The sequence below is a fragment of the Dasypus novemcinctus genome, chromosome 5, assembly GCF_030445035.2.
Source record: "Dasypus novemcinctus isolate mDasNov1 chromosome 5, mDasNov1.1.hap2, whole genome shotgun sequence".
Lineage (NCBI taxonomy): Eukaryota > Metazoa > Chordata > Mammalia > Cingulata > Dasypodidae > Dasypus > Dasypus novemcinctus.
This window is the reverse complement of record NC_080677.1, coordinates 121,855,937-121,882,904: the sequence shown is the minus strand read 5'-3', so window position 1 is coordinate 121,882,904 and position 26,968 is coordinate 121,855,937. Positions and strand designations below refer to the sequence as shown.

The window sequence follows — 26,968 nt, the reverse complement described above, 5'->3', positions numbered from 1 at the left end:
AGAGGATGGGGCTGAAGGCTTCCTGTCTCATCAAGGAACCATGCATTCATTCAAGCAACAAAGCCTGAGTGAATTTCAGGTCCAGAAATATGAGATACCTGGACTTATGCAAATAAAACCTGGTTCCCAGCAGAGAGTAAATTTTACATAAGGTTGGAAAACGAGGCTAAATGAAAAATTTAGGAACCTAAGTGGGATAGGGAGGACTTAGAAGAGTGAAGATAAAGAAGCCTGTGCATGAAAAGAAAAAAAAGAAAGAAAGAAATATGTACAGAGTAAAACACCCAGTCATTAAAGGCAAGTAGGTGCTGGAGACTCTTAAAAGGGATTACCAAGGCAGCAAAAATAATAACAACAGTAAATCTACTAATTGAAGGAAAAGATAGTATTTCTTTATCTTGCAGTAGAAATTTCATGGACCTTTAATATCTTACAGACCTAGATTTGAAATCACCATTCAGTCACCTAAAACCTTGTGACCATGGACAAGTTATTTAAGTTCTTAATTAGTTATAAATTCATAGATATCCTGGGGATAATAGTACCTTTCTCCAAATTGGGAGTAAAATATTATGTGGTAAAGTGATTGTCATACTGACTGACACTCAGAAATGCTCCATAAATTGGAGTCCCTAGAATGGACATGCCCAGTATCCCAGTTGTGGCAACACCTTTCTAGCAACACAAACTGTGGTCAACAGTCACAAAGGGCCTTTTACCTCCACTTGACTTTCCCAGTCAAGAGACCCATTAACAATGATACCGGGAAGATCAGGCCACACCTGAGGAGAGACAAAGGAGATAAAAATGTTCAAAAGCAATGCATGAGATAATTTCCCTTATACAGTATTTCCTAGGAAAATCTAAACCATGGTCCTACAGGAAATAATTGATTTTCATGTAGAATTGCTACAGAGAAAAGTAGAGCCTACAATGCACCTTTGTCCCTTGTAAAGTTGTTAACTGAGTCAACAAATATTGATTGAGAAGTTGAGACTTTTGACCCCAGAACGCAAATGCAAAGGGCCAAAACAACAATGCAAAGGTATCCTAACAGTTACTAACACCCATATCCAAGCTGGGGAGTGGTGGGCCATCACTCAGAGCATACCTTTCCCCAGACAATGTCATCATTTGGCGCTTTGATGAAGACGTCATCCTCCACACCCCGGGCGAATGCAGGATAGGGCTGTGTCTCATTGCCAGAAATGGCTGGGTCCTGAAATCAAAGCACAGGGCAGGTGGGAAAACCAAAGGCAGAGACTGACTAGGGACGGGAAAAAAGGAGAGCTCCTCAAAAGGGAAGGTCCTAGCTTCAACCCAAACTGCACAGCTTCTGTGAATCCTGGGAAATGCACTTTTCTTATTGGCCTCAAATTTTCTGTTTGTAATGTGGAAAGAAATACAATATGAGGCTTTCACCACCAAAGCCTGCTCACTCTCCCAAACAAACTCCACATGTAACAACTAACCAGAATGACGATGACCCGCATCCCATCAGTTTTCATGCGAGTGATCAGAGCTGGAAATCCAGTGAACTTGGGGCTGAGGGTGAAGTCAAGCTGCCGCTCCATGTAATCAATGTCTGAGTATTGCACATCCTAGGGGAGGACACAAGGGAACTGGGTGGCCACTGGCTGTAAAAGTCTGGGTTACATGTGCAAATAACCCTCCACTACCCAATGGGGAATTCCAAATGGCTTCTTTTTTACTTTCAAATCTACCTTTGTCATTTGTTAGCTATGGGATTCTGGGCAATTCATCTAATTTTCAACTTTTCAGTCATAAAGTAGCAAAAATTAGGTTAGCAGACAATAGAGGTGATAATGCCCATCTGCAGCAGGGTTGTTTTGAGAATAAATGAAAATACTGGATGAGAAAATGCTTTGTAAACAACCAATATTAGGAATTATTGCCACTATTTCCACCAACTTGCTGGCCCTGGCCCTTGTACATGTTCAAAGAAAATAACGTAATGCAAACCATCAGTGCTAATACAGCATGGACAGTAAATCACCTAAAAAATGAAACAAAATACCTATAATTCCTTTGGAATATCCAGTCTAGTGGTTTATCAGACATGCAGCTTCCTTATTAATAATGATAAAGTGCATGCTAGGCCTTTTGTTAATAGGAGCAATGTAGTTAAACAATCGAAAAGTAAATGAAATAAATATGTAAGTGATTCACATGATTAATTCTCTGATCTTTGGACCCCTCTTTTCCTCAACTAAAGGACAGAGTTTGTTTCCACATGTGTTTCCTTTGGAAACCATTCTCAAGATCATTACATTCAACCAGCGATTAGCTACAATCTGAGGAAACACTGTCCTGAGAAATATTGGGACTGAGGTTATATTACCAGTGAAATGTTTTGACTGAATTTGAATTAATTCTTTTTCAATTAAGCAAAAATACCCTTTGGAAATCATCAATTCTTATGGTAGCAGGCCATTTTTTTACTAACTGTTTTGGGTCACATAAAATAAAAAGAAGCATGATATAGCAGAAAGAGCCCTGGAGTTGGCCCTCTCTTCTTCTCCACTTGAAAATTAATCTTTGAACTACCATCATTATAAAATGAGGAAAATGACCCTCACCTATGTCACAGGATTGGGATAGGAACCAGTGTGATATTGAATGAAAAAGCAGTGTGTAACTTTATGAAGCCCCACAAAAGTCAGATAAAGTAATCCAGACACAGAGACAACTGGGATTAGTTGTGAGGTCCCAGAACCAGTACACCACAGACTGAGAACATACGTAGGGGATCTGGGCGGCCACCATCTCATCATACAAGTTGCCAATCTCGGAGTCATTCTGGTATCCATAGCGACAGAGTTGAAACCCCAAAGACCAGTACGGTACCATCACAGGCCGACCAATCAACTAGAAAATAAGCAGAAATATTAACCCCCAAAAAGGAAAAACTGAAATTGAAATTGCTCAGAGTATTAAGAACACCCCAAGTTAGGTAATCTACAAATTCAAATCTAGAAGGAAATTGCGGGGTTGCAGAGGAGAATGCTTCCTGTTAGGTTTGAGCTCCCTCTCTAGGATTTCTGGAAAATCTGATTTGATACTGATTTCTAGAGGTGGTCAAGCTTACTGGTGAAGAGCACAGAATCTGGAGGCAAAATGTTAGGTCAATGTATGGGCTTCAGTCCCTGCTACCTGTGACTAGGGCAAAGTTGAAGAAACCTCTTTGAACTTCAGTTTATTCATCTGTAATTGGGGATATTAATAGTATCTACCTCATAGTGTTTCTGCATGGACTGAAAGAGTTAATACATGTGAAATATTTTGACCAGTGCCTGACACGCAATAATATATAAATGTTTACTGCTGTCACCGCAACCACCACTCCACAACCACAGGAGCCACCATAACCTTCACCACCTTTACTACCAACACTGCTATCTCGTACTCTGAAATCCTTAGAAGAGCCAGAAATTTAATAGTTACTGAAATGTATTCTATTATCTACCTGTCTTCCAGAAGGAGCAACAATTCTAGCTATCATCTGTGAATAATAAAAATGAAAGTACCTAAGATGATTTTTGGCACACAGAATGTGCTGTACAAATACTTGATAATCAAGTGAATTCCTTCCTACCTCAGTGTACTGCTGAGTGACAAGCTCAGGAGTTGGCCCCAAGACCACATAAAAGTCCAGAATTCCCCCTGTGGTGCGGTATGTCAAGGCAGGCAAGGGCTGGAATGTCACGTCTGAAAATAAAGGAAAATACCAACCAAACTGTACTGTACCCTTCAAGATGAGGAGTTATTCTTAAATTAATACCTTTTCCCTTTACTGTGTCCTCCTACTGCAGAGTTTTAAGAGCAGGTATTTTGTACTTTACTCACACAAAACTGAAGAAGCTAAATGAAAGTCTACAGGATCCCACCCCTGAATTTTGATTTCCTTGGTGTGCTTTATTATTGTCTTTTGTAACTTTTTTTTATCAGTACTGAGGGCCAGGGATTGAACCTGGGATCTATATGTGGGAAGCTGGCACTCAACCAGTGAGCCACATCAGCTTCTGTGAGTTAGTTTTTTCATTTGTTTTGCTTGTTGTTTGTTTGTTTGTTTTCAGGAGGCACCAGAAACCAAACCTAGGACCTACAGGCATTCAAGCACTTGAGCCATATCTGCTTCCTATTATAACTTTTCATTTTGAAATAATTTAATACGCAAAAATTGCAAGCACAGTACTTAGAATTCCCATTTATACTTCCTCCAATGATAAACTTCTATAGCCACAGTACATTGACAAAACCAGGAAACTGACATTGATAGCAATACCATTTACTCAGGTACAGACCTTATTCAGACCCCATCAGTTTTTTCATGATCTCTTTTTATCCACCTCCACATTTAAGGCTTTCCTTTATACCATATAAATTTTCTCCAATGCATCCCACCCCCAAAATAAGTGGTTTCACCATTAATTCAAACTATATACATGGTTCCCACTGGCTGATTTTGTTATTCCTTTTTACTTGACTTATGCCAAAAATTAAATATGTTAATTCACATTATTATGTGATACTGAACTGAAATAAACAGAAAGGCTAATCAGAGAAAACAAACAAAACACAACAAACAAAAATGTTCACTAGAAAATAATTTTGACTTCAGGAAAAAGCTAGGCCAAACATATCAGTAACCCAAGAAAGACTGGTTCAGAAAAATAAGGGGAGACACTGTTGTTATCTTACCCATAGCATTGCTGTTGAGCAAGAGCACACCATGGGCATTGCCATCCTCTTCCAAACCCATGTAGTAGGGATGCACGCCATAGGAATTCTTCTTGTACTGGGCGAGTCAAGGGGGAGAAGTGGTAGTAGGTTAAAAGACATTGTGATTGATAAAGGAATTCAAAAAACGATCGCTCACTAAGAGGTCTAGTCTTGTGTGTAAAATAAATTAAACCCATGAGAATCAAAGGAATATGAAAAATGACCCACTTTCCAAAACTAGAAGGTGACCATCCTAGTTGAGCCTGGTATGACGAAGTACAAAGTTATCCAGTGAGGGTAGAGAAAGGCTGAGACATGTATCCCAAAGGCTCTTTCCTTACCCCTGGAGGTTGGTCTCGGGAAAACATCCCCCATGTGTGCCAGTTCATGTCTCTTGGATAGGATGTGTGCTCATTTTCCCCAAAGCCATAAATATACTGGGAGGGAAGGCGGGTGGAGATGCGGATGAACATGTCATTGAAGGTGAAGCCAAGGAGCTGAGAGTCCCAACTGCAACACAAAAGAGTAGACTTGAGAAAGAAATGGGCTATTCTATTAGCTTCAAGCAGCTGATTTTTCAAAGACAGAAATTTTTATTTTCACCCCCAGAATCTGCTCATCTCCCACACAAAACATAAACTCTATTTGATTAAAATAATCACAGATACCTTTGCTAAAAGCCTACGAGTCATCTTTCTTTCCTCTATTTCCCTCTGTCACTAGCTTCTTTCAGTTCTTCTTCTAAATGTCAAATTGACATGGCAACTGCTATCACTCCATACTGGCCCTAGCTTCTGCTGTTGATCTTGATGGCCCATTTTCTGCATAGCATCAGAATGATAATTTTAAAAAGTAAAACTCACATTTTATCACTCCTTTGTTTACAGTTCTTCGGTGGCTCTTCATTAAAATATTTTATGAAGCTTTCAAGACCAAACCTGATCTGGAGTCTCCCTAACACCCTTGCTCCATCTCCCTCTCTTGACCCTTGTTATATTGCTCCAATTACATTAAACTCTTTCTGTTCTTTAACATGCCAAGTTTGCTCTTGTCTCGTGGCCTATTCATTTACCATTTTTCCTTTGTCTTAAATGCTCTTAACCTTCCCCCATTTTCCCCATGGGGTGACTCATTCTCCTCAGTCAGGTTCTACTTCAAATGACACCTGCGTGAAGAGGACTTCTCTGATCACAGTATCAAAATCAGCACCAACCCAATACTATCTATTACCCTGCTCTACTTCCTGCACAGCAATTACCACTACTTATACTTTCTTATTTATATTTCAGCTTAAATCATCTTTGCTATTTATTTATCATCTTTTGTCATAAGAAGAGAAGCGTCATCTGTCTATAACCGTAGTGCCTACAATAGCACATAATCTGCAGAAGTCACCCTGCATAGATTTGTTTAATGAATCTCCAGATACTTACAACTGATTCAGTAATTATTCCCAAAAGGCTAATGATTTCCCATAAGAAAGCTCTCATGGGAATAACTTCTTCATGAATCTGGAAATGGACAGGGTGATGTTTTAAGCCATTATAACTCCAAGGACAATGGGCCTAGTGATGTATATACAGATAGCCATCAATTCCAAATAAGAGTCAGAATCACTTACATTACAGTGTGCGTACTTTTCCGGTGAATTTCAATCCCAAATGGGTTAGCCTTAATGAGGACACCATAGAGTTGAGACTCAGAGGTGCTGGATGGAACTCTGGGTATGTTGAGAGGGACTGGGACTTCATACCGTTTGTTGTTGGGATCATATATCTGGAGCCAGAGGAAAGAGATTTGGGGCAATGAAGGTACTCTTACAACCTATACCCTTTGCAGAATCATGCAGTCTATATTTCTTTCTTCTTTAAACTCACGATACCTTGGATTTAATTAAAATGTCAAAGACAATACCAGATTTGACATTCTTAACTGAATCTGCCTTATTTCATTTGTAGGATACTATTCATTTTGACAGTGGTGTTCTCTTGGAAAATCAGTTTGCAATCAGTGTGGTATATATGAATATATAATTTATTACTTTGTGTATGAGCATATGCATGTATGTGAATATCTGAAAGCTTTTCTGAATTGAAAGGCATCCTCCCCTAAAAAGCATAAACTCTACATAAATATATATCCTTGCTAAAAAATAGTATCTAAATTCATTCATTGAGTACCTATTATACTCTTTACTGGTATTGTTTGAGATGCTAAAAATACTAAACTGAATAAGACATAGCCATTGCTTTTAAGAAATCCATTAGGAAGTGGATAAAAGATAACCATAACACCTGGGTGATATGTGTTAATGTAGAGCTTTGTAGAAGTGCTGTGAGATTATAGGGAAGGAAATGCCCAAAGCTTTTTCTGGGAGACTGAGATGGTTTCATGGGAGAAATATGGGCTGAGTCTTAAAAGCTTTGCAGCCACTAACCAAACATAGAAAGGAGATAACACCATTCCAGGTAGAGAAATAATAAACACAAAGGCACAGAGAATTAAAGTGGGCTCAGAAAGAGGGACATACCTTTGAAGAGAGCTACTATATGGTCATGATGAAGTAAAGTAGGTAGAGGCAAGAATTAAGGTTGGAAATCCAAGTAAATTCATCAATTTCAAACCTACTGGGTGCCTATCCCATGCTAGTGCTGTGGTGAGGTATGCAAATAAAAAATAGCATCATCCTGCATTAGAAGTGATAAAAGAACTCAGAGTCCAGGTGGATGTCTGATTGTGCAGAATGTTTTAGGCAAGCAGTGGCCTGATCTCCCATTCCTTCCCTCAGTACATTCTACCAGGCTCTGTGTTAAATTCTAGAAGCACAAAGTTGAAGGACAAATCTCTGTTCTTGGGAAGCTTACAGTTTTGTAGGGAAGCATACATAAAAACAGCCCATTACTTCAACTTAATTATTCAATTGTAATTACTTGAATTAGTAAGTACTTTGATGTAGTTGAAGCCATGGAAGAGATGAGATTGCTATACTTCATGGCTATTTCACAGATATCACAAATTCAGCATCCAAAACTGAACTGATCATCAAAATTTCCCCAAGTTCAAATCTTTTCAATGTACCTTATTCCAGTTAATGACATCACCATCCATACAAAGGCTCAAGCCAGCAACATGGGAATTATTCTAGACTCCTCCCTCTTCCTCTTCCCAGATTCTGTAATCCTACTGATGTGGGCTATGGGTGGGAGGCTCTTTGTCTCTTCGGAGATAACCTTAACCTAAACTGTCAGTCCAGACTTGTGGGTGTAGGACAATGAGAGGCCGCAGTCCTGCCCTTGGTGACCATGGCAACAACTCCAGTCCCAGGAAACAGTTTATCAATGCAAAGTCCATAAACTTTAAATATTCAGGGAAAATGCAAACCAAATGTGCTAAAAGCTTATCTAGAATGTATGAAGTCCATGCTAAAAGCTTACCTAGGATGTAGAAGACATATGCTAATTCAAGCCTATTGAAAACTGAAACAAAAGAGCCATTTGGCCTTTCCTCTCTGTATAAAAGGGACTCAAAAATCTTGTTCAGGGCTCGGGACTGAAACAGAAAGCTCCTGAGTCCTGCAGGCTGTCAATAAACCATTTTTCCTTCTTAAAATCATTCCTGAGTCCTGGGCTCTCTATACGCAAATAATTGAATCCAAGTGTAAATTCTACAATACTGCCTCCAATTTCTCCGTTACCTTTCCTGGATCCCAGCCCAAGCTACCATGATCCCTCTCCTGGCTACTACAATCACTTACTAGCTAATCTCTCCATATCCATTCATGTCCTATTTTCCTTAATATAGACAGTGCAATATTTTCAAGATGCAAATCAGAGCAGGCCTCACTGTCCCATCAATGGTCTCTCATTGCTCTTAGGATAATGATCTAGCATATTGCAACATAGTTAACTTAGAAGAGCAAACTTACTTTAAGGTTTTGTAACTTTGACTAGCAATAACTAATAGAACTGAAAAGGGCCTAGGCAGTACTTTATACATATGCCGTGTTTACCTTAAACTGCAGCATGTCATTCTTATGGTAGATAACGTTCAGGCGGAGGGAGCTCACAGGTGTTGAGGGAAAACTATTAGCATAAAGAGAAGACTTTAAGGTGATGTCAGCTGTTGCCCCATTTGAGTTATACTGAATATTACTGACGGAGTATAGATCATTGGTGAAGTAACAGAAAGGGACTCCAGAAGAATTGGATGCCTGAAAGGTAAGGCCAAAGTCATATATCAGCACATAGTTCTAAGATTATCAACTAGAAAGGTGTTACAAAGAGAATTTACAGGGAGATAAAGTTAGTCCATGACTCACTCGCTTACATTTAATTTGATGAAAGTTTAAATTTCTAGTCCCATGCAAAATATTTGTAAAAATGTTCCACTCCTACCCCACAAATGAAAACTCAGATTCCTTTGGAAGTCTTTTCCCTCTATCAATTTTTAGTAGTTACATTGATACTATGCTCATGAATAAGGTAAAGTAAGTGCAGAGGATTTTAATATATGTGAATATTGTTACTCTGATTACCTCCCAGACACAGCCACGGGCAGTACAGTTTTCTGAGGAAGCCCCATACTCATCAGGATAACAGTCTATTTTTCCTGCATCCCTTATCATCGGGTTCCATTCCACTGTGTATGTTTGTCCCAAGTCAAGATTAAGTTCTGTGATAAGGGCAACCTATAGAAAGGAGAAAGTGACAAGGAAATTCATCCTCAGGCACAAGGCCTTATGGGATCTGAAACTTCTTTTTAGGACAGGAAGTAGAAATAAGACCTGACTGTCATCAATTCAAGTAATCTACCACTGGAGTTTATATGAAAAGCAGTAGAAGGGGGGAAATAGCCAGTAGCAGCAGAACAAATGTCACAACTCTCTTATACATAACATTTTTGAGAAGAATTAGGTCAAATAAAACCCTTCGTGCTCACCCCCTTTTCTCTCCTACCCTGACTCTTCTTCCTCCTCCCTGTTTCATCAGGATGGCTCTCTTCAGCACTTTCCCTCACAGCATAACACACAGAAGCACACACAGTATTATCCCAAATTGAGTTTCTCTCTTTACCCTCCCTTCTTCCTAAACCAGTGTCCCCTGATAGTGTGAAATGGTAGAAAGACACAGGAGTAAGAATCTTGTGGCCTGGATTCTCTTCCCCATTTTGCTATGGGAACTTAGTCACATTATTGTAATTTTTCGAGTCTCAGTTTTATCAAATGCAAAATTAGTTAGCAAAATGGTTGTTTCCTGCCATTTCTAACACCCCACTCTCTTCGTCTCTCCAAGCCTAAAAGTTCAAAACTTGAAGCCTTCTTCTTTGAATGCCACTTGCCAATCCAAAGATTTAATACTCCCTGTATATTTTTCTTACGCTTGTTTCTTCTTTAAATAGCAGTTTCCACAGTGAAGGTCCTCATTTGTATGCAGTAACAAAATAGCATTCTAGGGATTATCATCCTTCTTCCTGTCTCTTCCTAATCTAAATTCATCTTGAATTTCCCTGTCCTATAAACCCATCATGCTCACCCCAGAAAAATGCTCTTTACCATGGTATATCGTTGCTCTAAAAACCAATGTACAGCTCTTTGAGCATTAGATGAAGTCTGTCTGTCTATTCTGGCACCTAAAACCCTCCACCGTCTGACCACATAGAATCCATGTAATACAGCAGTGGCCATTAGCAGGTAAGTGCAAGTCCACTAGGGGTGCTAGCCAAGCATTGGTTTTTTGATTTCAGGGCCTGCCCCATCATCTTGACTACTTCTTTCCTGTTTCCTCTTTTTTTTGTGCTAGCATAAGGCCATGAATACAACCTCCTCAGCAGTGTCAGGTCTCATTACAATTGATGAAAAATCATTTTATTATAATCATTTAATCAAATAAGTCACCTTTAGGTAGGATTGTAAAATTATTTCCCAATCATAGCTATTTTTTTTTTTTGAAGTTAAAACCAGTCAGAGAGAGCAGAAGACTAAGTATCAGAGAAGGGAATAAGGATGATAATACTGTTTTACTTCATCCCAGGTCTTCAGCAGTTCCTTAACTCATTCTAGCTCTCGTACCTCCTCACAGATTTGTTTTTTCTAGCCCTCTGACTTCTCTCCCACAGGCCTCAGAGAATGTGCTGGTCCTTCAGGAGTTCATGCAACCTTGGCAAGAAGGAACAACATGATGCTACAAAAAATTCTTGATAAACCACTTGGACGAAATAGACTTTTACCTGTAATTTGGAATCATAAGTGACTTTAGGAGAAGTTTGAATTGGGTTATCATTGCGTTTTACTGTAATGTTGCCAAGTTCCTGGGTCCCAAGGATTTTGATCTCCTTAAATGCTAAATTATTAGGATCTATGTAGTTTGAGTGCACAACTTTTATATCCAAGCGGTTCTGCAAAACAAACAAGCACAAAGGGCTACCAGTCATACACAAATTTTCAAATCACTCAAGTTTTCCATCCTCAGCCAGATAACCCAGTCACTCAGAACGCCTCTCAGTTCTCCCTACTAATATGTACTTGAGAAGCATAAATTTATTTTAATAATCCCCTGATTAAAAAAAAATCGGAATACACACACAGACAGAAAGACATTTTATAAAACTATATTTAGAAGCATTGACTGCCTATATTTTCCTTACCATTGCCTCCTCTTGCTAACACGGATGACTTGATTATTGGAAGTTAAGTTAAATTGAAATCTGTTCACCTATAGTCATAAATACATATGAAGCCACAAATATAATTGCATACATACACAGACACACATGAGCTAATTGGTCAAGAGCCCACATGGAAGACTCAAAAAATTTACTTACTTGAGTAACAGAAAACTCATAGAGAACATAAGCTCCAGTGGCCACAGTATCTGAAAGCAAGAGAAAGATTTGTTAGATTCTGGTTTGCCCACCACAGAAGAGCAGATTTCACCTTTTTCTCTCCTTAAAGCTACATCTTGAGAATGACAAGATCATGAATAGGGTCTCCAAGGTAAGCCACTGTTTTTCTCCCCCTTTCCACCAGAACCTTGAACAGATTTACTTCTAAGAGCTTTTGAGGCATATGCCTCAAAAGTAACTATTTCCTAAGCTTGAGCCACAAGATTATTGACAGATTGGAGACAGAAAAATGTGCTAAAAAGCATGGTTACATGTATGCATACTAGAAAAGTGTATTCTCACAGCCTCACAGCATGCCTAAGTCTTTCCTATCAGCGACATTTGTTCATATGTATCTTTGGGGGAAATATCTACATTGAATTACAGGAACAGTCTTGAAAATATTTTTTCCAGTTGCCTGTTGACAATAAAATGAGAGCCTATTTATATTGCTGGCCAGTGGTGGAATTCTAAGAAGTAGAAATGAGTTTTCCTTATCTCTGAGCAATGAAACCAAAAAAACAAAATTCTTCTCTTGAGTTACTAATGCAATTGTGCCTGATGAGATTTTTTCCACAGCTGAATGACAAGCAGGAATGAAGGGATAGAGGTCAAAGTGGCAGATTCAGAAACAGCAACATTATCCTGACAGTGCTCACCTGTGGTTTCCCCATCATCCCAGAAAAGTTCACCTTTTGCTTCTTTTTTCTCATCTAGGGCAATGATAAGACCAAGAGGGTTCCGTCGACTGTGGAAAAGAAGATTTATCTAAGAGACAAAGACTTAGACTCAAAGAATGTTGCCAAATGAGCTGGAAGGTTTCCATCAAATTTCAAATGGGAAAGCTTACTGACAGGGCATGGCTCTGCTTTTCTTCAGGCACAAAGGTACAATCAACAGGAGCATCTCGTATTGTCAGGGAAAATGGAGAAACCCCAAACTCCAGCAAGAAAAGTCTACATAGGACACAAGAATCTAAGCCCCAGAATCACTGCAATAGCTACAAAAAAAGCTGGTAGTGAAACTGTTATTTAGAATATAGTCTATTAGAAATGAAAAATATCCTAGACTCTAATTGGTTAGGCCTGCTCATTTTAGAGATGAAAACTGCAGAAGTGTTAATGGAGGCAGAAGGAGGAGATACATTTCTTTCCCACAAGGACCATTTTTACTTAGAAAGCAATAAAATACAATAAGGTCCATCTATATAATGGTAACTTTCTTTATTGGATTATTTATTATGAGTTTGTTTTGAGAGAAAAACAACATTTTAATTATCTGCTTCATAATTTAGAAGAGGAACAGAAAACACTACTCAAAGAGATGGTGAAATAGATGGACATCGAGGGAAAGGAAAAGAAAGAGCAACTTCATTTTGAATCTCTCCTCTAGACTAATTTCCAATTTCCTACCCTCATGCATTCTTTACTGGCATTGTGTTCCCTGCAGAATTCTTTCACAGGTCAGTCAAACTCTGTATGCTAAGCTAACCCAAGTCAGTTATCAACCAAATCACCTGTTTTCACTTAACAGCCATGCATTGTGTCCCTATCATTGACTGGGAAGTCTAAGAAATCACAACTCCTGACCTTGATAACATTACATATTATAAGAAAGATTAGAGACATTCACCAAATGAGGAAAAAGTGATGTGTGACATAAAAAAGGTAAGTTAAGATATTATAGGAGTCCAGTCTGACTCATCCAGCAGTATTGTGGACGCCATATTCTGAAAAACTCTAGATATCCTAAAGGACCTACCCACTAGATACATCACATATTTCTATTAAAATATTGCTGGGCTTGCAAGAAAACAAGCAATATACCATTTGAAAGACCAAAACAACAAAAACCAAACAGTGAGCTAAAATCAAAAGTGTGCTCAGTAAGCAAAATCTGGGATTGCACTGGGGCAAATGCCTATATCAATGATAAAACTGGGCAACTAAGCCTTGTAATCCAGGGTAGAGAAGATGAACCCCTAATTTCCACATGAAGCCGGTATGTGTGAAGGAAGCTAATATGATCCCAAGTTGGCAGCAGTCTCTGGCTTGCAACAGAAGAACAGGCAAATCATTTCTGGAGCTATGAGATCCCTATTTGGATCCTTAAGATTACCTCAGTTTGAAAAACAAAAAATCACTAACCACCTAAAAAATAACTAACTGTAGATTTATATTCCCTGTAGATTTATGTTCCCAATATAAAATAACCATAATTGAATTATTTAAAAATATTAAGAAGTACATAAGTATTTTAAAAAGTCAAGGTTAGAAGTGGCAGCATTCCCTCTGCCAGAAGAGTTGGGGATGATTTCTTAAAGATGAAATAATTTAATATGGAGGGTATATTGAAAAGTATATTGAAAAGAGCAATAAATGCAGAGGCCCAAATGCAATAAAATGGATGGTTAGGTTTGGGGAACAGCAAGCTTTTTTTGTGTGTGACTGGCTAACAGGTATGTATTAAGGTGTGGCAGGAGATATTGTTCTTAAAATAATTTGGAACCAGATAGTGATTAGCTTTAAACACCCTATAATTAAAGAGTTTACACTTCAAGCAGGGGAGATTTTCTTTTTGGAAAAATAATCTTGTATCAATGTGCAGAACAACCTAAAGCAGAACAACTAGAGAAAAAAGAAACTAGCCAGTTTTAGATTTAGGCATATTTTCTATCAGTATCATAAAATGTCTACAGTTTGAAAAATGAAGGTAGTAAGGAAGGTTTAAAAGAAAGGCAAGCTTCCAGCCTCCAAAGAACCCTCAGCCTGTTTTTTAAAGTTAATAATTTTAGAGACATATACTTATAAACGTGTACCCCTTTAGTACAGATGGCCTCATTAATAATATAATATAATATATAATATAACATAACATAACATAACATAACATAACATAACATAACATAACATAATATAATATATAATATAATGCCTAAAGGAGAAACCAATGATATGGAGAAGATTTGAGGCTCCCACAAGAAGGTAATTTTTAACCCATTTTTGAATCTCAGGAAAGCAAAGGCTCAGTGGAAGAAAAGGAATGGGCAATTCAAATTATGAAGAGGTGAACTGTGGACCCCACACTTTAGAAATGAAAACGATCGAGTCCTGAGCCCAGCACCATGGATGCATGGCAAAGCTAGAACAGGTAAGGCGAGCAACCGTCCCAGTTTGCCCAAGATTGAGAAATTTCCCAGGACTTGGGACTTTCAGTGCTAAAAGCAGGACAGCTCTGGGCTACCCAGGAAGGCTACCCACCTAGTCCCCAGTGTGCTTTGAAGAGACACTCACTCTGGGGATTTAGGAAGGGATGGTGATAATGTCTTTCAAAATCCATCCAGACACAGTTCTAAACCAACAGCTTCCTCAGAAGAGTCCAAGGGAAATCCAGAGGACAGAGTTTGATGACTCCACATACCTGTACCCTTTCTCCTCGCACTATATATAGTGCCTATATATATAGACCTGCTTTGTGAGTTACTCCCGGCATTGCTTACCTGGCTGCAGTGGTTGTGGCTGGCTGTTGTGTGGGGAAGATGTAGCCTCCTCGAAGGTGAAGTCCAATTTTATCTGCAGGAAGTTCCATCTCGACTTTTTGCTTCCTCCAACTTACTTGGCCCCCCTGATAACATGCAGGTAAATCAAACACATTGGCATGAGCAGCACAGCCACTTCCTCTGCTTATCCTTGTGCTGCTGAGTTATCTACAGCTTTCTCCCTTCTCCACCTAGCTAAATTACTGACTAATTAGGCAGTAAAACAAGAGGAAGGGGGAAAAATTAGGTGCAACATGTTCTATAATCAGTTGTGGTGTTTGTGCAAACATTTATGCCATGCTAAGGCTGTGCATATGAACTGTTAGTTCTAAGCAAATAATCTGATTCCTGATGAAGCACAAATTGCTCATAGGTCCCTCCAATACTTGCTCATAAGACACTCTATTTGAGTTTATATGTTATTACTCAAGAAAGTATATTGATGTAGCCTATGGGTGGGGGGCTGTTCATCTCTTCGTAGATAACCTGAGCTGTAAATGTCCTGAGCAGTGCGTTTGGGACAGTGAGAACTGCAGCCCTGCCGTTGGTAACCATGACAACAACTCCAGTCCCAGAAAAGCAGTTTAGCAATGCAAACTCTATAAACTAAGTATTCAGGGAAAATGCAAACCAAATGTGCCAAAAGCTTATCTAGAATGTATGAAGTCCATGCTAAAAGCTTACCTAGGATGTAGAAGATCTATGTTAATTCAAGCTTATTGAGCACTGAAACAAAGAACCATTTGGCCCTTCCTCTGTATAAAAAGAACTCGAAAAGCTTGTTCGGGGCTCGGATTTTGCATGAGAAGCTCCAAGCCCCACTGTTTGTGCATGACTTAGGCTCTGCTATGAAATTACAGAAAGCACTATAGAAACCCTCCTGTACATGGATAGATGCTTTTCTCTCTAGGAAGGCATCTTGTCTATGTAGCTGCAGCTATGATCTTGACAAGTTTAAGAAAAGTCAAAGCTACTTACAGTCTCATAGTCGTACCAGACTGCATCAGGCACATATGCCATCACCTTTTCTGCACCCTGAAATTAAAACAAAATATTGGCCTTCACGGCTCAGACTCTGAAACAGATAAAATGGATTTCTTAGCATTCCTTAGGGAACACCTTAACTATGTACTGAGAAGATGGAAATGGCTTTTCTTTTCTTTGTTATTTAATAGTGTCTTTTGTCTACCTTTACCTCTAATAGGAATAAGATAACCAAAAACTTGCCAACCCAAAGAAAAATCCCAAATGGGGTGACATTAGGAATAAGATAATAACAATGAAATAAAACAAATAATAATAACAAAACACATACTGTGGTAAAGGTTCCAGCTTTACATGGATTACCTCATTTAATCTTCCTAACTACCCCAAATGAGTAACCAGCCCAACAATTTGCCCATGATCACATAGGTACTAAGGGGAAGAGGCAACAATCACACTCCAATCAGGCTGACTTTAGAGTCAGAGTGCTGGGTCATAGCCCCTCTACATTGCAGAACAAGTAGTGATCTGTTATCAGACTGAGTCAACAACCCCTACACAAACCCCAGATTTGCCAGCGGCTGCTTCTACACTGGTTGGGAACTTGGACAAGAGAAAAAGAGTTTTTGGAGAAGAATGCATGTAAGTATCAGATATGCATGCCCCCAAAAGCATAGCACACCCTTTTCAAAGCTGACTCCTCCACAGATGTTGGAAATGCATTTAGAAATGACTCCAGGAACAGAGCAGAGTTTGGAGGGTAAATAGAAACAGAAGCAGAGACCACGAGTGCATCCCTGCAGGAACACTTGCCTCATCCAGAACTGGAGTGATGAGGAGGCCTGGTCCCCATAAAAACTGTCGGTGCACATCCCAAGTGTTGTTGTCACCATAGAACCTGGAGACAAAAGAGACGATTCACTGAGATTTGGGCTGCTTTCTGGCAGCTGTCCCCCTATCCTCCCCAAAACATGCAGACAGCCTGCCAGGAGCAAACCCCCCAAACTATTCTGACACCTCCTCAAACACCACTGACAGATCCACTTTTCTGGCCTTCCCCAGACCCTGTACCTTCCTATTCTAACATCAGGTGGGACCAAATTTCCTGTTCTCGAAACTGTGCTAGGCAGCCCCAGCCATGAATCTATTAAAAAATAATAATAGTAAGTAAAATAAATAATAAATTTTCAAATTCAGCTGATTATCAAGAAGGAACTAGAACTGTTCATGGAAATTAGCAGATAATTTTAATTTTTACTATTTTATCTTCAAGGATATTTGCCTTTTAACAGGAAATTCCAGATGGCAAAATCGTAACCAAAAGAATGACTATATAATAGTGCAAATATGTGCATGAGGGCCTTGTGTGTTAGACATATAAGTGAGATTCATAACTATATATTGACAAGGAAAGCCATTAAAGCATTACTTTTTTAGAATTAATGTAGAGAGGCCATTTGCTGGCAATAAGAATTCTAGAGTTCTAGAAATCCTCTGCACTATTTTTAGTTGTCTTCAAATATCAGGCTCATACCTAGAGCCTGAGTAAAGTCCTGGAATAGTAATGCATTACTGCAGGAGGAAACTAGTATGCAAATTATAAAATCCCTTAAATTAGGACTAAAGTAATAAGGACCAAAGAACCTAATGATTTGTCTAAGATATAGAGTTAGTTAGTGGAAGAACAAAGAAAAGACCTCAAATCCATGTTTTAGGTCCAGAGCTCTCCCCAAAAGAGAACATACTATAATACTTAAATACCCCTAGAATAATATCTAGGCAGCTATATCCTTATAAATATCAATTGGGCATTCCAATTAGAAAAAATATCTGAATAATTGCTTGAATTATTTCAAATTTCACTCTGACATCTGATGATGAATAGTCAATGCCATTCAGGTTGAATTAACAAAACCCCTGTGAGTTAGGTGAACTTACTCATGCAGAAGGGGCCGGGCCACTGTGTCCCCCCGGCTGTGAGCATGGTAGAAGAGAGTGTAGAGGTAGGGCAATAAAGTATAGCGGATGTTAAGATAGTGCTTGGAAGAATTCAATAGCAGGGAGTTTGCTCCGAAGGAGGCAGGATCCTGAGCCTGGTAGGAAGCAGAAGGTTGTAGTTATGGTTTAGCTATGGAATTTCATAAGCACCTGGAGAATTCCAGAGACAGTCCCCCCGCCCCACTCCCATTCATGGCAACTGAGAGTTTTGTTTCTGAATGGCCTGGGACCTACTTTACAAACTTTGGCTCTAAGAGCACTGGTGAGCAAGGGGTGGTCGTTTCAAAAGTAGGCGGCCATACTTTATCTTACAACCCATTCTGGATCACTCACTCTTCAGAATTCTTCTCAGTGTATTGTCATTTATAAAATTTTGAAGTGTTTCCTCAATTGATTTTCATTACAAAATGAGCAACATGGATAAAATGTGAAGCGAAACCACCATGGAAGAGGTCGGATTCTTTGTAGGATACTGACAGATGCAGGTCTAATGTATGCCAACTTTCTTTTGATCTTATCTTTTGGAAGACTTACCTTGTAGCCTTGGCCATTGTGATTCCTGGAAAATGGATAAAATGCTCCCAGCTGCATCCACCTCCTGCAGAGCTCCTCAGAGGCATCCAATGCAAAGCCGCATATGTCAGGACCTACCTGGAAGGGCACACAGAGAGCACATAAAACTCTGATCATTCAAAAACCATCAAGGGTTTCTTGTTGCTTTTCCTATTAGCTCTTCATAACCTGGCTCCAACCAACCTGTCCAGTATCATTTCCTACCCAGACCACCAGGAATCCTATGCACCAGTCCCTAAAGGCACATTACTGTTTTCGCTAATTTTTATTTTTTATCTTTCAATCTTAAAATGTCCTCCCCCATTAGTCTGATGAAATATACCCATTTTTTCAATGTTAAACTTGTGCCATCTTTTCCAAGAAGTCTTGACTTCCTCCCAGCTCTTTTTTTTTTCAAATTCTACTCAATTTATTCATTTTTAAAAAAAAATATTACATTCAAAAAATATTCACCCCCACCGCCCCCACTCCACCACTCCCCCCACAGTAACACTCTCCCCCATCATCATGACACATCCATTGCATCTGGTGAGTACATCTCTGGGCATCGCTGCACCCCATGGCCTGTGGTCCACACCATAGCCCACACTCTCTCACGTTCCATCCAGCCTCCCAGCTCTTTTCATTTGACATGATCTCATCAGGGATAACAGTCCCTTTCTCAGGCTCTCTCTTAACATGAAGTTATAAATCCCAATCAGCACTTTTATCTTAGCTTATCATAATTATTTGTTACATGAGTCTCTGCTTATTTGTTGCAGATATCTCTTCTTATGAAATGATAAACTCTTAAGGAAAGAAAAGGCTTTTGTTATCATATTTATGCTTTTCTCTACCCTTATCATCCATACTTACCTCAATACCTTGCACAGAAGCTCAATAAATATATATAGTGAATTTAACTAAAAGACTTCAAAACCACTTTTAGCATGCTGACAATATTCTTTTCTTCATCTGGATGTTGGATACATAGATGTGTTCACTTACTGAAATTCATCAAACTGTATACTTAATGATAACATGTACTTTTCAGTATGTATGTTATACTTCAATAAAAAAGAAAAATTACTGCGATAATATTTCAAGGTTGAACTTGCTATCTTTTTAAGGCAGTAAGGTATCAGAATCATACTTACATAGGTGAAGCACTTGATGTCAAGACATTAAATCTCTTCAGCCATGATGATGCAGAAAAGGGGCATTATGTGGTTTGGAAATTTTTTAGGATGAAGATTTATGGGAATTAAAGTTCATAAGAGAACTTCGGGTTGGTACTCACCATTGGGATACCAAAAAGGTTGAACTCCAGCATTCCAGGGATGGACCAGCGAAGGTCGTTCCAGGTGGCTGCGTTATCCCCTAACCAATGGGCTGCAAACTTGCCAGATCCCGCAAAGGTAGAACGGGTAAGAATGAAGCTTCGCTTCTTAGGGAACACAGTCTTAACAGCTCTAGAAAGAGGGAGAGACATAAGGACTCAGTATGTGATCTTAGTTCATCTCAGTCCAGGGCATTCAGCGACAATAACAAGGATTTAAAAAGTAATACCCCATTCTTATATTTTACTCTCTCCCAGTAATGTCAAACTTGCTGTAAGGAGTAGTCTGCACTATTGAGTAGGTGTTCATGTTTTGTATTGTTTAAGGTGTTTTATAGATATCATTAGGCCCATAATTTCCAAGAATTTAAAAAGCTGCCTTTAAAAGGCTAGTAACTAAAGTTATACAATTTCTGTGCAACAAAATTTTAACATTAGATTTATATATACATTGATCTTTTGTAATGTGTGACTTCAGACATACACAAAAAAAGGACTGAAGACCAGCATTTGGAACTTAAACATGGTATAAATAGAAAGGCTTTGGTAATAATTTTGTAATAAGAAAACACATTTAAAAATTATACATGTGTACTTTTATTTATAATATATATAAATATATATTATTTATATATTTTAAAATTAGAAGCCTATATTTATACATATTTTTTAAAACTACAGTATCTGAAATCTCAAAACACAAGACACTTAGCCCTCCATACTCCAGTCTATGTAGTGTGGCAGAGGGGAAAATACATGGACTTTGGACTCATGCAGAATTGGGCTTAAATTTTGCTTTTGTGATTTAATAGCTGATTGACTTTGGGCATAAAGTTACTTAACCTCTCTTTCTTTCTTCCAACCTCCCTCCCTCCTTTCTCCCCTTCCTCCCTCCCTCCCTTCCTTCCTTTCTCTCTTTCTCTTTCATTCTATATATTCCACAAATATTTATTTGACTCCTTCCTTCCTATGTATCAGGTAGTTTCTTCATGCATTTAATAAGCATAACCATACCCCTCTTGCAGAATTTTATAAATAATACATACGAGTCATCCAGCATCTAGTAAGACTAATATTTAACCATATGTTAAGTCTACAGCAGTTGTACTCTTACTCTGCTGTAGCAATTGCCATGGAGTAGCCATACAGATTGTGGACATCATACTGCTTGCCCCAGTGCTGTACTGCATCCATGCAGAGACTCTTACGAAAAAGGTACCCATCGAGGACTCCTTGAACAAAAGAAAGATCAGTCAGTGAGAGCCTGGGATGCACATTCCCTGCTCCCTGGCTATCACAGAACTTGAAATAGTGGCTTCTCTGGATAGGCATTTAATGTGGCCATTCTGTAAATGATCATACTGCTTCTTCATCATCAGAAATTGTACATCAGAAAGCTGTACAATTGGAATAGTTTCTCAGATATTAAAATATTTGTGTGAACTCACACACATCTTCCCACCTGGGTCTTCATTTGCCTAGAGGCAGGCATTCAGAAGCAAGAGGATCTAATTAGTCTTGAGGTTCAATCTGAAACTTTCAAATTGAACTAAATTGAGTGGTTGCCCCAAGAATAGAAATCTTGGATGAAGGCATAAATTAATTTATGGCCCCTCCTCTCCTTTGACTATATCTTGCAAAGAATGATTCCCCAATTTCCCTTTTTTATTCATCTATCCTTCTCCGTACCACTCTGGTTCAGATCCAAATTACCCAAGTATTGCAATTGCTTCTTAATGGTCAACTTACTAATGGTATTTCTATCTTCTAAGTCATACTACATATTTTATTGCCAGAATAATCTTTCTAAAACCAATTACCTATGTGTAGCAGTTTGATATGGTTAAGAATTCCAAAAATAGATATTGGATTATGCTTGTAATCTGATCACCAAGGGGTGGGGACTCACAGATAAAAGACATGGCAAAGAACAGAGCTGAGGGGTTTCTGATGTTGGAGTTTTGATGTTGGAGTTTGATGCTGAAGACTTAAGTTGGAGCTTTGGGAAGTAAGTTCACATAGGAAAGATTAGCCAGCCCCAGGAAGAAAGGAACCTTGAACCCAAAGTAAAGTAAGTCCCAGGAACATAGGAACCCAGGAAGCCTGAATCTTCGCAGACATCTGCGGCCATCTTGCTCCAAAACATTAAATAGACTTTGGTGAGGGAAGTAACTTATGCTTTATGGCCTTGTATCTGTAAGCTCCTACCCCAAATAAATACCCTTTATAAAAACCAACCAATCTCTGGTATTTTGCATCAGCACCCCTTTGCTGACTAATACACTATGATATTCCCCTCTTACTAAAACATAAAAAGCTTCTATCACACATCAAATGTATGAACTGTTTAATCTCCCATCCAAGCCCTGCAACATTTGATTCAGACCTATCTGTCTGGATTTTCCCACCAGACAGGAAGTTTTCCTAAAATGTGATAATCCTAGCAGCATCTTCATACTTTTCTCAGCAAGAAACAATGTATCCATAGGCCTCTAGCTTTCTTCTAACTATAACAAATGTCAGAGCCATGCCTAATCGTATTGATGGAAGATCAAGCAAAGCTCACTTGGACTACATTGACTGACTCTGATTTTGACCTCCCAAGCCTTGAACTCTTGCTTCCTTTCATCCTATGGTTCCTGTCTGCTCTCTATACTGCTGATATCAAGGAACTTGACCTTCACCTGCAGAGCAATTCTAGTTTTCTGGCCTTACATCTCATATCAACTCCTCCGGTAAGCTCTGACCCATGAAAGGCATACTCGAGAGTGATAGAAACTAACCACTAAGCTCTGATTTCTATACCACATCCTTTCTGGACTTTCTTTCCCCTACAGCCAGCTTGGACTAGAGGTACTATCCCTTTGGATTTTTTCTCATTTAGAAAAGCCTAGGTATGTTGATTTTATTTCACAGTTTTTATTATATTACTGAGATTTTTTTCCCTTGGCCTATGCACATTTATTTAAGGATAGATGTGCGCAATCCCTTGACAGATTGATCAGATCTATCCTAATGAACTTAAAATGTCAAATGCACACTGCCACTTCTAATCAGGCCTACCACCAAGACTTACTGGGAGTGAATGGGGGATAATTTAGATAGCTTGTAGAACATCCTGAAACTGAACCATCCACAAAGTTGGCGACTTCATTCATATCCTAAAAGACAAAGAAAGAAATAGGTGTTAAGAAAAAGTAACATGTCCCTTATATTATACTGGTGGTAACTTTTTTTCCAGGGGTCAGAAAAAATTACTCTAGGTATTTATATACATGGAATGAAATAGATGTTCCTGTCTTCTATATCCATTGAAAACCTCATGGAGAAGGTTCTTTAAAATCCTTTTAAAATATTTGGCTACAATCACTAAAATTCAATAATTTAAAAGATATCAGTTGAAAAAAAATTTTCAAAATAGTTTATATATTATGATTTCACTTATATCAACTTATATATCAGGTACATATCAAAACATAACTATGAATACACATACAAATACATACACTATATATGTAAGCATATATATATATACACACATACATGCAGGTGGCAAAGCACATGTACAATAGTGGTAATAGCGATGGGTCTAGAAAGTTGTATACCAAAATATTCATAGCCTGTGTCTTTGGTTGTTGATATTTTTGAAAGCTTTTCCTTTCATCTTTTAAGTTTTGTGTACTATTTGAATTTTCCACAGTTCTCTTAGATAGAAAAAATTCAACTCCATATCTACCTAAATTTTGCTTATTGCATTTGCTTTCATTTGATAATATATGGGACATTATTTGTCTTTATTGCAGCCACAGTTTTTTCATGAACCTTTGTACACTGACTTTCATCAATTGGTCAAACATGTCCAAATAAAAAGAGCCTTGTACTGGCAATTGGACAATATGTATACTTTGCAGCAATGTAAGGAGTATTATAACCTATTTTGACTTCAACTCATTCATTTGTAAAAGGAGAGTTGGACTCAAAAAAAAAAATCTGAGTTTATTTACAAACTTTCTGATTTTGATTCTAAGCTATATGCTTTGGTATAAGATTATTCAAATAGTGAAACAGAGAATCCTGAGAATTATTGTTATACTTGCTTTCCCTCATATTTCCTTCCTCATCTTCCCCCTCTGCTCCATGACTCAAATATATGGATATGCACAATCTGAATATTAGTCACCTAATAATCAAATTACTAAGAACTCACAATCCAGATTCCATCAAATTCCACTTGATTGTGGAAAAGCTCAAATTCCTTTGTCCACCAAACAGCACATGTGGGATTGGTGTAATCAGGAAACACAGTTTTTCCTGGCCAGACCTGTAGGAGAAAATGAAAAATGCTGATGAGAATAAAATTAAAGGAATATAGAGTAAAATAGCATACTTTGCAAAGAAATTCTTAATGCAGTCCCTGGCATAGAACCTTCTCAATTAGGAATGCAAGGCACTCAGAACACCTGGAAAAAGCTGCAGGTGGAGTCAAATAGCCACTTGAGAAAAATTTTATTTAAAAACATAGGCAAATTCTTCATGAATAAATCCACAGATAAAAGCATTGTCTGACTTGCCAATTTTCAACTCTGGTTCACCCTTTCCTCTCAATTTCTGTATTCCCAGTTCTGGGAATAGTAAATGGAAGAGAGTACTGTACAAATTTCAACTAGTCCATTACAAGTTGGAGCCACTTATCACATGGGTCCTAATCATCATTCAGTCTTTTCTGTTTGTTTCCTGTCCACTTCTCCACAGACACTATGTACTGTGAAAGGGTACTCTGAGGCATTAGATAATACCTTCATAGAAAACAAGGACAAATGAAGGTTTGAGAAAGAAATGGTCAAACTTGTGAAATGCTGCAAAGAAATTGAGAAAGATGAGCAATGAAATAGTTCCACTGCATTTGTCAATTCTGTGGTAACTGGTGCCTTTTGTTAGAGCTGTGTCAGTGAAGTGGTGGGGTAAGAAATCAGACTGCAATCAGCTGAGGAATGAGTGAGAAAGAGGAAGTGTATAAACTAGACTTTAAAATCTGGGCTATTAAAGGAATGTGAGAACTAGGGGTGGTTGTTAGGTAGTTGGGAAAGGATAAGGGAAAGTTTATCCCTACTATATATAAGTCACCTGAAAATATAAAACAAACAAAAATATACACACACATTCTGTACCTTAGCCCCCCAGCCAGTCCCCAGCTTCCCCATTAGTTACCTCCCCAACGACAGGAGTCACTCCATCTGAAGCATTGACCCATATCTTCATAACTGAACCCCTGTCATATGGGCTGTAGGGATTACTTGGGGACGAGTTATTGGAGATGGCTGGATCCTAAGATGAAGAATATAATGAAGAAACTAGCTTTAAAATGGAGACACAGAATGGAGATTGGGAATTAGGGACTCAGAGGGGGAGGGTGGGTATGATGAAAAGGAAGCAGCAAATATCTGGTGGGGGGGGGCGGAATGAAAGGGTGGCACATACCACAATGATGACTAATTTCTGATTATTACTGTGTAGATCCTTAACAAACTCAGGAAAGTCTTTAAAATTTACTGGATCATAAGTGAAGTCTTTCCTCGCATCCATGTAATCAATATCAGCATGCTGTACGTCCTAAAAGAATACACAAAGTATACAATTTTACGCCTAGGACCTTATGTGGGGAAACATGTCAGTTTAATTGACATTGTTGTTATTCAAGTAAAAGACTGCTTTTAATCAATTCCTAACACCTAAGTGCTTCTTTTCTAATAGTAATTTTTAAAAAACAAAAGATCTATTGCTTCCCTAAGACCTGTCCCCACCCCTGCAAAGGGGATAGCTACGTCATTGAATCCCAGTTGCCAGAACTACTGCCATACAAACCACAACCACTACCACAAGCCACTAAGGTTGCCAATAATGTATTACCTAAATCTTTTCCTATCCACAAGATTAAAGGAGTAAGGGAGGATCTCTCCCCACTTGACTCTCCCATTTTACTCCCCCATTTTCTGTTTTGTTACTTCTACTTCAAGCCTGCTCTTGGTGCTTATTCTTTCTCAATTTTATCAGTTTGACAACAGTACAGAACCCACAGTGAAATTTACTATTACTCTAAGGCCAAGGTATCTGCCTTTAAGGACATGCAGTGAGAAACAGGGAAAGGACTTTTCTAGACACTTTGGGGATTTTTCTCTTTGCATTTCTAATGACATCTCATTCCCTGCTATAGTTTCAAAAATAGTAGACACCTTCAAATTGAGCCATTCAAAGCATAAAAATACTTTATGTATCCTCTTGCTCACTGAAATGTGGCAAAATTAAATATTTATACTGAACTTGGTTAATAGTCTTCAAGTCCACGTCTAAATAATCCTTTTTACATTTTACTCCACTATGTCCCAATAAAAGTAAATCCTTTAGTTCCTTGGACTAGCTTAAGCAAAAAATGTACATCTGTTAATTGCATTTAAGAAGAATGGCATCAAAAATAGAGAGCAATGATGGTGATAGAGATCTGACTTGAAAACCAGTTCTTCTACCTAGTAGTATTAAAATGGGGTTGTGATAACTAAAGACAGTGCCTGCCACAGGGGGTGGTCACTGCTTGGAAAGCTCATTGTTAGGATGGTTGTATATGATCCCTGACCTCAATACTGCTTCTACACACCTTATGTTATTTCCTCCCCCTCCCCTACGTGAATAAAGCAGGTGAGCTCTGGGTGTAGTCTCTGCAGTCAAAATGGAAAGTGAAATCCCCTGCCCAACCATTTTCGTCCACTGTAACTGTTTCACTTCCCCCTATCTGCTCAGTTTTCTTAGGCTTTTTGAATCTCCATTGTGTTAGAAGCTTTCTTTTACACTTCATTTTTATGGACCTTCTTTTGGCCATCTCCAAACTGTCTATGGAAGCCCTGGTTCAAATACAAAATGTGTTTGCCATGCAGAGAGGCAAA

The 26,968-nt window shown here is 38.5% G+C and overlaps 1 protein-coding gene across 1 annotated transcript in view; it reads right to left on the bottom strand.

Moving 5' to 3' along the window:
- Window positions 1–26,968, bottom strand: part of LOC101415845 (maltase-glucoamylase) — a 217,273-nt gene that overhangs the window by 158,461 nt on the left and 31,844 nt on the right. Inside the window, exons 11-34 of the mRNA XM_058297493.2 lie at window positions 25,512–25,643; window positions 25,242–25,358; window positions 24,241–24,354; window positions 23,110–23,194; window positions 21,148–21,265; window positions 19,995–20,166; window positions 18,677–18,793; window positions 18,083–18,237; window positions 16,958–17,042; window positions 16,139–16,195; window positions 15,122–15,246; window positions 12,282–12,370; window positions 11,563–11,612; window positions 10,969–11,136; window positions 9,278–9,430; window positions 8,753–8,953; window positions 6,365–6,519; window positions 5,085–5,253; window positions 4,723–4,819; window positions 3,617–3,729; window positions 2,764–2,889; window positions 1,473–1,601; window positions 1,112–1,219; window positions 720–782 (exon numbers count right to left, since the gene is read on the bottom strand). Of these exons, the coding sequence (XP_058153476.1) occupies window positions 720–782; window positions 1,112–1,219; window positions 1,473–1,601; window positions 2,764–2,889; window positions 3,617–3,729; window positions 4,723–4,819; window positions 5,085–5,253; window positions 6,365–6,519; window positions 8,753–8,953; window positions 9,278–9,430; window positions 10,969–11,136; window positions 11,563–11,612; window positions 12,282–12,370; window positions 15,122–15,246; window positions 16,139–16,195; window positions 16,958–17,042; window positions 18,083–18,237; window positions 18,677–18,793; window positions 19,995–20,166; window positions 21,148–21,265; window positions 23,110–23,194; window positions 24,241–24,354; window positions 25,242–25,358; window positions 25,512–25,643 (2,898 nt within the window). The remainder of the gene's footprint in view (window positions 1–719; window positions 783–1,111; window positions 1,220–1,472; window positions 1,602–2,763; window positions 2,890–3,616; window positions 3,730–4,722; window positions 4,820–5,084; window positions 5,254–6,364; window positions 6,520–8,752; window positions 8,954–9,277; window positions 9,431–10,968; window positions 11,137–11,562; window positions 11,613–12,281; window positions 12,371–15,121; window positions 15,247–16,138; window positions 16,196–16,957; window positions 17,043–18,082; window positions 18,238–18,676; window positions 18,794–19,994; window positions 20,167–21,147; window positions 21,266–23,109; window positions 23,195–24,240; window positions 24,355–25,241; window positions 25,359–25,511; window positions 25,644–26,968) is intronic.